Here is an 11,909-nt window from a genome sequence, read left to right on the forward strand (position 1 = left end):
TAGTAGACTTAATTACTGACCAAAAAGGGCCCACTTCAAACATCCAGTGTCTACATATTTTAGATTTGCACAAGTATACTTTTTTTCAGAGCTTGTGTAGAACAAAAACATAATTTAATTTTATGGAACTAAGAGCAAAGGAAATGTGTGATTCTTTCTGTGTCTGACTGAAGGAAGTAAGTCTCATGTTCTGAACATGGACGTTATACAGATAGTGCCATTGAAAATGGGTACTTACTGCATCAGGGTACACTTTTTATCAACATTAGCAGCATTCCCTATAGTTAGAATCTAAAATACTGTAAATACCTAGGTAAATTTAATTACTGCAGGTGGTACATAGCCAGTTTTTAAAAGGACTTTATATGTTCACCGGGGTGTTTCCAAGTTTCTTCCTGAATTATTTACCACCGCACTATATCTGCTGTATTTAGTTTAATTATAATAGGATTGTTACACCAGATCTGGTTGAAATTTACGAAAGCACCTTAAAGCACAAGTATTAATAATCATACTTAGCTTTCAACATCACTTTCCATCTATAGATCTCAAAGTGCTTTAGGCAAGAAGGTGAGTATCATTATCCATGTTTTACTGATGAGGAAACTGAGGCACAGAGAGATGGAGTGACTTGTCCTGGGTAACATAACAAGTCAGTAGCAGAGTCAGAATTAAAACAGTTGTCCTCTGACTACCAGTACAGTCCCCTCTCTACATTACCTCACATAAAGTAACTGCTGGGCCACACTGCCTCCCATAGAGTAATCAAGCTGTGGATGAGTGTCCAGTGTGAGAACAGATGGGCAGGCCAAAGGGCTACAGTGCAGTCACTGTTCCAGACTGTAGGTTAGAATAGTATCTGTGGCCCCTGTGCACAGGTTCTTGGCCAGTAGATCTATATGGGCCTGATGCAGAACTTGTTGAAATCAAAGGAAGTTTTTCTGTTGACTTCAATGGGCTTTGCATCAGGCCATATAAACACAGATCTACTGGCCTCTAATCTGGCCCACTCTGGAAACCCCCTTATATGCTGTCCTTTTTGGAATTGGTTCAGAGCACATTTTTATTACTGTATCTGTGCCCTATCTCCTCATATATGCATAGGGTTATTTCAGGGCCTTCAGAACACAGGTGGCTTTATGCAGGCCTTCTGCAGTGGGATGAATTTGAGAACAGGGTCTTAAAATTAGGGTTGTCAACTCTGACTGAAGCTATTCCAGATTTTTTTTCGCAACATGACATAATGTCATTTTCTTAAAAAATCCTGTTAAAATCTCCTGCATTGCTTTCAATAGTCATTGGGAGATGGATGCCGTTTCCAGGTGACTCCAGGCCAATCCTGGAGGTTGGCAACCATACAGTGTGTTTAAAATGTGTTGGCAAAAAAATGTATACATGTATATATCCCTATATAAATATATAGTTTATATCACATGCATAAGTGCATTAATGTATTTTTTTGAGTTTTCTACAAAACTTTTTTATTTATGACAATCCCCCAGCATCATTTATGTAAGAGAGTGTTTTTCTGTTTCTAATTATGCATAATAAACTGTCTGATTATAGACTTACAGTATTGAATTAACTTTGTGTGTCTTGCTCGGAAAAGTGTTTTGTTTTTGTTTTTTGGTTTTTAATTGCACCTAGGCTAAGACTTTGCATGCCAAGTTTCTTTCCAGCATGAATTTTTTGTTTGTTATAAACTCCCAGTGTTTAACTAAAGGATAAACTATGTCATCGCTATAATTCTAGGTAGAGAGTCTGTGTAAAAAGGCTACATTAATTCAGCTTATGTACTATGTAAATAACATGCTTTATTAGAATGTTTAGGTGATAAGTTAGAGCAGCTGTGAGAGGACATAAACTCTATCAGTCTATAGAAAAAAGCATCAGGTTTCAAGCTAGAATGTCAAGAAAGTCAAGGCAGGAAAGGCTTTCCAGTGTTCTTCGATGATCAAGTCCAGGCCAGAGTTTTCCTAATGCAGATAGGACAGAGACAGATCTATCTACAGGTATGAGGAAGAGAAAAGGTGGGATAGTTTAGTGTAAGGAGAACAGTGAATAATTGCTGAAATGAATGACGTAAGAAAATGTGAGTGAATTTAGTTTTGCATGAAAATTCCATTTATGCATACTTTTTAGTAGTTAAAACATAACAGAAGGGGCCAAATTCTACGTTGACTTACACCCAATGCTATCCTGTTTACCTGAGTGGGGTTATACTTGGCACAAGACAGTGCAGAATTCGGTCAGTTAATTCTAATAAATAATAACAACAATAATTAAATGCAGTACAGTGAAAACTTACTTATATGAATCGTTGATAAAATAATAAGTTTATAAGAATGAGGCAGAAAAAGGATGGATGGGAACTGACAGAGAAGAACCTGTGTTCTAAAACTCAATCCTAAAATTCAGGAATAAGAGTCAACACAAAAGAGCTCACAATCCCAATTTGCTAGTACTTGTTAATTAAAAAATAAAAGTGGAAAACTGATATAAAAATAAAATACTTATTATATGTAAACATTTACCAAGATACTTGTGAGTTTTCCATTGTAGTGTTCTGTGTAAAATAATGATAGGTAAGCCAATATATATATATGTATGTGTGTGTGTGTGTGTATATAAATAAATATAGAAATTTTATATATATATATATATATATATATATATATAAAATAAAAAAACTATACTACAGATCAGCCAGACAGCCACATTAATATGTCGGTCTGTAAGTTCTCTTAAGATAAAATGGCTACTCATATTGCTTTCCATTACTTTTTAATCCTCTCATACAAGTATCGAAGTGAATAATGTGATCTTTCAGGCATGGTTCCTGAGTGTTGAAGCCTCCTGAAATATTTTTTATACAATAAGAGTTTAATAAAATTCCTCTTGGTAAGTAGTGTAAGACCAGCAAGAATTCAATTTGTCTGTTCGTAAGTAATGGATTCATAGCATTTATAAAACTGACTGCTCCATTTAACCAATCATTATTATTAATCATGTCATTATTCAATTTTCTTTTCAAATGAATCTTTTGAGATATGAGAAATGAGGGGGAAATCATGTGATGTGGATGAGGTTATAGTCATTCAGGTAAAGGTTCTGCTTCCCTGAATCCTATATTAAAACATTTAAAATTAGCTAATTTAGATTTGTTTATCTGATAATATGCAAATAAACCATTATATTATTATTATTTATTTATTATTAAGCTATTCATTTTATTTATAACTTTGTTTGTAGGTTGTGGCACACAGCCTGTCTTGGCACAGAAGGAGAAGTGATGATCTTTGGTGGGAGCAAAGATGACTTGCATTTCTTGGACACAGTTAGTAAATTTAATAATGAAGTCTTAGTATAATTTAATTAAAAAAACATTAATTCAGCATTATTGCTGAGAATTTAAATGCATGAAGATCAGGACATTCAAGGCCAACTGTTCAGCTGGTATAAATCAGTATAATGTCTTTGACTTAGATTCCGTGGCCAAAAGGGATCATTGTGATCATCTAGGCTGACCCCCTGTACAGCACAGGCCATAACTTCCCCAAAATAATTCATAGAGCAAAATAATTCATAGAGCAGATCTTTTAGAAAAACCTTGATTTTAAAAAGTGTAAGGGATGGAGAATCCACCACAACCCTTGGTAAATTATTCCAATGGTTAATTACTCGTACCATTAAAGGTATATGCCTTATTTCCAGTCTGAATTTCTCTAATTTAGACTTTGAGCCATTGCCTCCTGTTTTACCTTTTTATGCTAGATTAAAGAGCCCTTTTGTAAGTACCTACAAATATTTACTTGGACTATAATCAAGTCACCCCTTCTCTTTGATAAGCTAAATAGATTGAGCTCCTTAAGTCTGTCATTATAAAGCATGTTTTCTAATCGTTTAATCATTCTTGTGACTCCTCTCTTCAGTGGAGCAATTTTGATTTACACTATAAAGTTTTGGTTCCTACAAGAACTACAATTCATCATCATCATTCGTGGATTGTTTGGTATTACTATATAGTGTGTTAATTTTTGTGCCTTAATGCCTATAACCAGAGCATAGCACCTGGCACAATTAGTGGGACTGGGTGCTTTGTAGATGTGCAGGGGAAAAGCCAGAGAGGCACACTCCTTACCCCAACCCTCCAAATGCATGGAACAACTCTGCTGAGCCTGCTTCAGCCACTCCTGCAGGAACTGACACTAAAGCATCTGGTACAGAGCACCCACTCCCTATGCTGCTATATAGGGGCTTCTGTAGCTCTGAGTTCCGTGCAGTTTCTCTCCCCTTAGAAATCCTATCTCACATCGGGCTGGAAGGCCATCAAAGCTCTTCTGTTGTGCAGAGACGAGAGGTGGGTCCCTGAAGGTGGCAAATGGCACATACTCCATTGATCCACAGTATAACATATATTCTGCCATCACTGTTGTCCAGGGCTGTGAAGATACCACTAGGGTCTGCCCATTACCTAAATCCCTTCTTACCACTTTCCCACATCTTTCCAATTCAAAAATTCACCTTCCAGCCCCATAAGACAGTTCTCAGGGGCACTTGATGCTGAAAAGATGTGGCTCTTCAATGTTGCTGAGAGGGGAGGCTGAAGAAGACGTGTCCCCAAAGTCCTGCCTCTGTAGGCATGTAGGTGGGGGCTCAGAAGTATTCATTTTGCTATTTGTAATCTTTATAAGATAATTGTTAATCTAAATATTCATAGACTTTAATTATATTTATGGTAATACATTTTATATCATCCTGTTGAAACAAATATAAAGGTATTCCTGGGATAACTTTTAAATTAACAGTTAATCTAGATCATCCTCCTGATTGTTGCTGTTCTTCTTCATTAGGGTCACTGCAGTGATTTATTGATTTTTCAAACTCAACCTTACTCACTTCTCAGGTGAGTTTAGATTATATAGTGCCACAAAGAGTCTAGCACAGATAATTACGTTACTACTTTTTATAACTGAAGAGTTTTTTTTAACATAAGGCACTTTGAACTATTCTTACCTGGATCAGTAGGTAAGAAACAAAATTATTAATCTAGTTAATGATGTAAATATGCTGTGTAAATATGTTTCAAAACAGTTTTAAAGCATTGGTATTATTATGGACTGGACTATACATAAATTATATATATTTTTAATTTAACATTTTTTGTAAAAGTTTGTTTGCTGTTTCATGTGTTTTATCTTTTGGTTATAAGACCTTAGTTAATTCTGACATTCTTTTTAGATTGTGCCTTGACTGCATTGGTAAAAATGCAAGCCTTTTAAAGAATCAAATATCCTGGTTACCATCCAAAATTTTGCCACAAGTGTTGAAAAAAATAACCTTTTGGGCTGCAGCTAACCATCGGCAAGAGAAAAAAGCTGAAATTGAAAGACAAGAGCAAATAAATGTCACCTGAACAAGGACAAAAAAGATATTGACCACTATATGTATTTATAGTGTACAGCAAAGATTTTTGTTAGCGATTGTTTACTAGCGGTACACATGAGGTATTTTGTAGGCTGAGTTTCTACAAAAAAAACCTTTTTGTTTCCTGAGGTATTGAAAAGAGTGAAAACTAAATATTCTATGTTCTAAATATTCTACACCACTTGAGGTTGCAGAAATTAACTTCTGCTCTTATGTTCGAGGTAAGCGACTTCATAAAAAGTACTCTTTTGGAAAGTAACAGAAGACACAGAACTTTTTCAGATGCATAAAAATTCCTCTTTCTGATATAAAATCTTATTTCCAGTTTTGTCACATCAGCACTCGCTGATGAAGACAAAATGAGTTTGACACAGTATCCCTGTTAATTTAACTCTCGATAATATGATTATAATTGCAAATCCTTTTGTTTGATCTATTTTATTTAACAGTAGCATATGAAAGTTTGATTATTGATACTGGGAGGTAACCATCTTACACAAAAGCAGAAAAATCAACACACTGGCTAACTGTGGAACTTTAAAAGTAAAAAAAAAAAAAAAAAAAAGATATTAAGCTAAATAATTTTGTATGTGAAAATTCAAATGCAGTTCATAACATTGTTTTACTGTAATTCTCTAATCAATGACATTTTTTCAAAATAGATTTTATATATATTTTTTATTTTGAATGTGTAAAGTTTATATTTAATTTTGGTTCAAAATATTTTGTTTATTTATTGTAAAAAGCTTATATAGAATTAATATTTTCCTATCTGTTTCAGGTATTAGTTGGGACCCAGTCATTAAATTTTTATGTAAACAGTATATTTGAATGTAGACCTATTCTGATTAGTTTTTACCATCTGATTACAAAATCCTATGTAATTAGGAAAGGAGATTTTGTAGCGAATGTATATCTTAGAAGAAAATATATTATGACTGAGTATCACAGTTGAGCCATATTTTCCTATTTTCTTCAACTAAGGAGACATTTGATATTAGCAAAAAAATTGTGAAGAAGTGGAAATGTAAATTGTCCAGGTATGTGGCCTTTATGTTAAAAGGGATTCCCCCACACAAGGAAATGGTTCAAATGATTAAACTGGCCCCAAAGACTGTAAAATTTTCTTAGGTAAAGCATCCACTCCTTCCACTTCTTAACATATAGCTGGATTTGCAGCTCTTATTCTGCAGAACAAGGGGCAGTTTCAAATACATCATACCACAATGCGTATATTAATTACTTAGAATTTGTTATGACCCTCATCTTGCAAAGACTTATATGCATGCTTGACTTCAAGCACATGAATAGTCCCATTGAGTTCAGTGGGATTACTCAAATGCTTAAAGTTATGCACATATACTAGTCTTTGAAGGATAAGGGCCTATAAGAGCTCTTTAGACCATCATTTGAATTGATCTGATCAAATTTGAAGATATCACCTCCAGGCTCCACCTCCATCCTCCAGCTTTTATGACTGAGTTCAGAAGTGTTGAAAGTCCTTTTAAAATTGGTTTTTCACATATGTAATTATACTTTTCTCAGATAGGAGTTAGGGTTAAGGATAGATAATATCATTTTGGAATTCATTATAAATCCTTAAAAGACAGCTTTTTCCATGAGTATCTATATTAATGATACTAGGGACAATTCCCCCTCAGATCCACATGATAGTACTCAAGTCTGGTGTTCTGCTTCCCTGTATGTACAGAATTCACAATGACATCACTGAGAGATCTACATGCATAGAGGAATACTGAAGTACTATTCCTACAGTACAGATGTAAGAGGAGAATTTTGTCCATTGACTTACAGAGGAAATAGAATCAAAACGTTTTGTGGCAATATGTAATCCTTAATCCGTTTGCTATAGTTTTGCCACTGCACATATGCTGCTGTCAACATTTAAAATCAGTGGAATGTTAGATGTACGTGGGACATTCAACAGAACAGCAAGTGCACTTTATAGGAATGTTCCTGGGGAACATTTAGCTCTATGAGAAGTCAAAATGATTAATTTCAGACTGTATGCAGCACTAGAAAATTTGTGTTAATTATCTTAATACAAGCAATTTTGTTATTATTACACTTGGGTAAATGTTCTTATGTAAAGAAGTTAGTATAAAAAAAGAGGTAAAATACCAGCAATTTTTTGTATGGAGACTGTGTTCAGATTCAGTTATAGATATTATCAAAAGTGCCTTTAGCACCATGTTATGTTTTCATGAATGTTTCAGAATATCTGCAGTTACTTCTTTGTTTACTGTTATAAATTAGAATAAAAATGTGTGTTTTTGACAGACTACATTGTAAGTCAGTTATGATCAGAGACTGCAAAATATTTTACAATTCTATCGTAAGTAACATGTTTCCATTAAAATATGTGACTGTGCCACACTTTAAAGTACTATCTGTAATATTTAATTTCTAAAAGCATCATATTTTAGGACAAAAGGATCCTTACACTCCCATTGACATCAGTGTGTCCCATATTTTGAATTAGTTGTACCAGAACAGGAACTCCTCACTTAATGTTGTAGTTCTGTTCCTGAAAAATGTGACTTTAAGCGAAACGATGTTAAGCAAATCCAATTTCCCCATAAGAATTTTAATGTAAATGGGGGGGTTAGGTTCCAGGGGAAATTTTTTTCACCAGACAAAACAAACAATTTAGTACTGGTACACAATGATGATTGTGAAGCTTGGTTGAGGTGGAGGAGTCAGAGGGTGGGATATTTCCCAGGGAATGCCTTACTGCTAATTGAACTAGCAATTGACTGAGCCCTCAAGTGTTAACTCTCACAACACTCTACAAGGCAGCAGGAAAGGAGGGAGGGCAGACAGAGACACACACCCTGTGTGTGAGAGAAAAAATGCGCATTTCCCCTTTAAGTAGCTGACCCCAGGCTAAAGTACACTGCCTTGTTAATTAAATCAGCTTGCTGAGACCTGAGAGGGCAGCTACTTTCTAGAAACTCCCTCCCTCCATTGTGTGTGTCCCCTGCTCTATGGAAGATGGGGTAAGGGGGGTGCGGGGGGAGGGGGAGACACCCTGACATTAGCCCCACTTTTCCCCCCTCCCCCCTGTACAGCAAGCAGGAGTCTCTGGGAGCAGCTCCAAGGTAGAGGGCAGGAGAAGCACATGGCAGTGGGGGGAGGGACAGCTGCTGCACAGGGAATTTAGGGGAGTGGGGAGCTGATAGGGGGGCTGCTGGTCCACCCTGGTTCCAAGCCCCCACCAGCTAGCTGCAACGGGCTGCTCTTCCTGCAAGCAGTGGACAAAACAGGTGGCTGCTGTTTTGAAGGGAACATTTCACAACTTTAAACGAGCATGTTCCCTAATTGATCAGCAACTTAACATCGAAACAGTGTTAACCGGGACGACTTTAAGTGAGGAGTTCCTGTATTTCACAATTTTCTTCCACCCACTACTTCTAACTTCTGTCTAAAACTTTGCTAATTATTCTTCTTCAAGTAATTGCACATGTCCATTCTACTGTAGGTGTGTGTGCACCTCAAAGGTTTTTCTTTTAGCAGTACTGGTGGGGGAAGCATGAGTGCCCTCTGGTGCCTTGCATCACTGCATGCAGGTATAAAGAGCTGCACTGCTCCCGACTCCCCTCAGTTCCTTACTACTGCCAGTGACAGTTATTGTTGCAGCTACAGTCTTTGTTTCTTCATATCTTCCCTCCTTTAGTGTAAATAGTACCTCTAGTGTTTGTTTTTAGTCTTGTACAGAATATCTGTAAATAGTTAATATTCTAAATTTATTCCTGAAACTATCTTTTTAGTGTATGGCTACCATTGGCTTGGTTGGGTTCCAGGGTCGGTACCGGACTGATGCCCCATTTACATGGCTTCAAGGCCTGTCTGTTGATGTAACAGGTCTGTGCCAGTGAGCAACCCAAACTCCATCTGCCTTAAGTTTCTGGGAAGGCACATGTGACAAACACCACACTTGTATAATGACAAAAATTAATCTTTCCCCGTTTGCTGTATAGGATGCTGATCAGGTGGTTTCGCAGTTTCTTTGAGAGTGTGTGACACAGTCTCTCAGCATAGTCTGTGTGATATGTAGATTGTAATGGATTTTTTACCTTTACTAACTAAATTTGTTAGTCTCTAAGGTGCCACAAGTATTCCTGTTCTTCTTTTTACCACACTTGTAGAGGGTTCAAACCCTGTTTGAAAAAGGTCACAAACTTGCCAGATTCAAGTACATGCTCATGGAGTCTGCACTTCATTCGCTGTCAGAACGAGTACTGAGAAGTCCAAGTCTGTTAGGTGTGCTCCTCATGTTCTAATAGAATCCTAAGAAGAGACTGTGTTAAGTCTCTTAAAGCCTGGGTACCGGACTCTCCAAGAAGAAGGCACCAAGTGTTTGTAAGGACTCAGTAGGGCACTCAAAAAAGGCACACCCCCAGGAGCAATCTGAGAGCCAGCCGGGATTGTTGACTCCAGAACCCAGGAAGGGTCCATTCAGACCAATCCCTGAAGGATCAGCACACCTCTTGGTACTGCAGTTTCAGGAGGCCTTTCTGGTACTGCTGACAGCTGAGGCTTTTGAGGCAGCTAGAGAGTTGCTTAGGTTGTTGGTACCAGCTTCTCCCACGATTCAAGAGTCTTGCACAGTACCAATATTGGAACCACATGCTCCTGTGTCCCAATTTCAGCCCCAGAGCACCACTCAGTCCTGGCCACTTCTACTCTTGTGGCACCTCTATGTAGGATTGCACCTAGAGGCAAATCAGCAATGATTTCAGTTATCCCCTTCTCCAGTCCCAGAACCTCTCTCCCCAGTATTGATCGGTTCAGCTCCCTCATGGTCGGAGGAAATGGATTCCTCATCGGACTTGGAAGTCGGGTCCTTTGTGTCCCAACCTGAGCATGCCCAATAGCCCCAGTGGGGTGCCTGCCTGCCATGGTTCTGTTCACAGCCTCAGCATTCTAAGAGCTAGTGTCCCTAAACACAGCTCGCTCCCACCTCTGTATGAATGGCCCGTCTGGATCCCTTGGGGCTTCCTTTGACGTTCCAGAACCTCTTTGCTCCCTTTACACACGTCTATGTCAGCCAGATGCCAGGAGCATCTGCAGGAAGGTCACTATTTTTCTTCCCACAGTATCAGGATTGGTACCGGGCAGTGGAGCCGCATGCTCAGGACTCTCCAATAGAGGAATTAGAGGGACCTCCTCAACATTTAGCCACCTCTTCTTCGTCACCTCAGACGCAGAGGCAGCAGTGACTGAATCTACATCAAGAGCTCATCAAGACTTGTTGAGGAGGATGGCTACGGTTCTAGGTATACAACCAGAAGAGGTACAAGAAAAGTCACACAAGCTTGTGGACATTTTAGCCTCTATAGGACACTTTAGGGCAGCTCTCCCTATTAATGAGGATATCCTGGAGCCTGTCAAGATTTTGACAGACTCCTTCTCTGCTTCCCAATGCCAAAATGATAGAGTAGAGATATTATGTCCCTTCACAAAACGAGATCTGTTCCACAGGACACTTTTGGATTTACAGCTCAGGATTGCGAACCAGCAAGCTTTGCTGGTTTGATACAATTTCAACCTACGGGATAATAGCCTGAAGTTCAAAGATAAGCTTCCTGATGAGGCAAAGCAGGAGTTCTCTGCTTTGGTGGAGAAACGTAAATTAGTTGTCAGAACTGCACTGCAGGCAAGCTTGGATGCGTCAGACTCTGCGGCTCAAGCTATGGCTTTCTGCCATCATGATGCAACATTCATCTTGGCTTCTGGCATCAGGCCTCCCACCAGAGTTACAACAAACAATTTAAGACCTCCCATTTGAAGGCCTCTTGCTGTTTTCCAGTAAAACTGATGAGAGGCTTCATAGTCTTAAGGATTCAAGGGCGACCCTTAAGTCTCTGGAGATCTGTATACTGGCGGCAAAAAGAAAGCCATTCCAACCACAGCATTCCCAGCAGTTTAAAGTCCTGCTTGCTGCATTCCCAGGACATCTCCAAAAAGAAAGGCAGGGGTTGCAAGAGGTGTCCTCCTCCCCCACCCTCCTCTGCAGCTGCTAGCTCTTCTAGGCAACCTGGATCATCTAAGAAATCCTTTTGACCTGTTGGGAAAGAACAGTATACCAATTCGCATAATGTCATCTTTCTCTACCCCTATTTTTGCCAACTGCCTATCCCACTTCCTAAGTGCTTGGACCCACATCACCACACATCAATAGGTCTTAAGTATGGTGGAACTGGGATACACCTTTCAATTTATTTTTACCCCACCTTACCCATCCCTCTTCAGGGATCACTCTTATGAGAGCGTGCTGCTTCAGGAGGTCTAGTCTCTGCTCCACATTGGAGCCATACAGGAAGTTCCCATACAAGAAGTTCCCAGGTCATTTAAAGGGGAAGTATTTTATTCCTGCTGCTTCCTAATCCCAAGGCAAACATGGGCAGTGTCGGACCTATTTTAGATCTAAGGCAATTAAACAAGTACCTAAAGAAAAG

General features: G+C 38.5%; 1 protein-coding gene across 2 annotated transcripts in view; it reads left to right on the plus strand.

Moving 5' to 3' along the window:
- The window catches only part of KLHDC1 (kelch domain containing 1), a 54,306-nt gene extending 48,717 nt beyond the window's left edge, over positions 1-5,589 (plus strand). For both annotated transcript variants that reach the window (XM_034768586.1, XM_034768583.1), the window contains exons 11-13: positions 3,253-3,337; positions 4,854-4,906; positions 5,242-5,589. In XM_034768586.1, coding sequence (XP_034624477.1) covers positions 3,253-3,337; positions 4,854-4,906; positions 5,242-5,416 — 313 coding nt within the window. In that variant the 3' untranslated portion in view covers positions 5,417-5,589. The remainder of the gene's footprint in view (positions 1-3,252; positions 3,338-4,853; positions 4,907-5,241) is intronic.
- The last annotated feature ends 6,320 nt before the right edge of the window (positions 5,590-11,909 follow it).

Source organism: Trachemys scripta, chromosome 4 (genome assembly GCF_013100865.1).
Source record: "Trachemys scripta elegans isolate TJP31775 chromosome 4, CAS_Tse_1.0, whole genome shotgun sequence".
Classification (NCBI taxonomy): Eukaryota; Metazoa; Chordata; order Testudines; family Emydidae; genus Trachemys; species Trachemys scripta.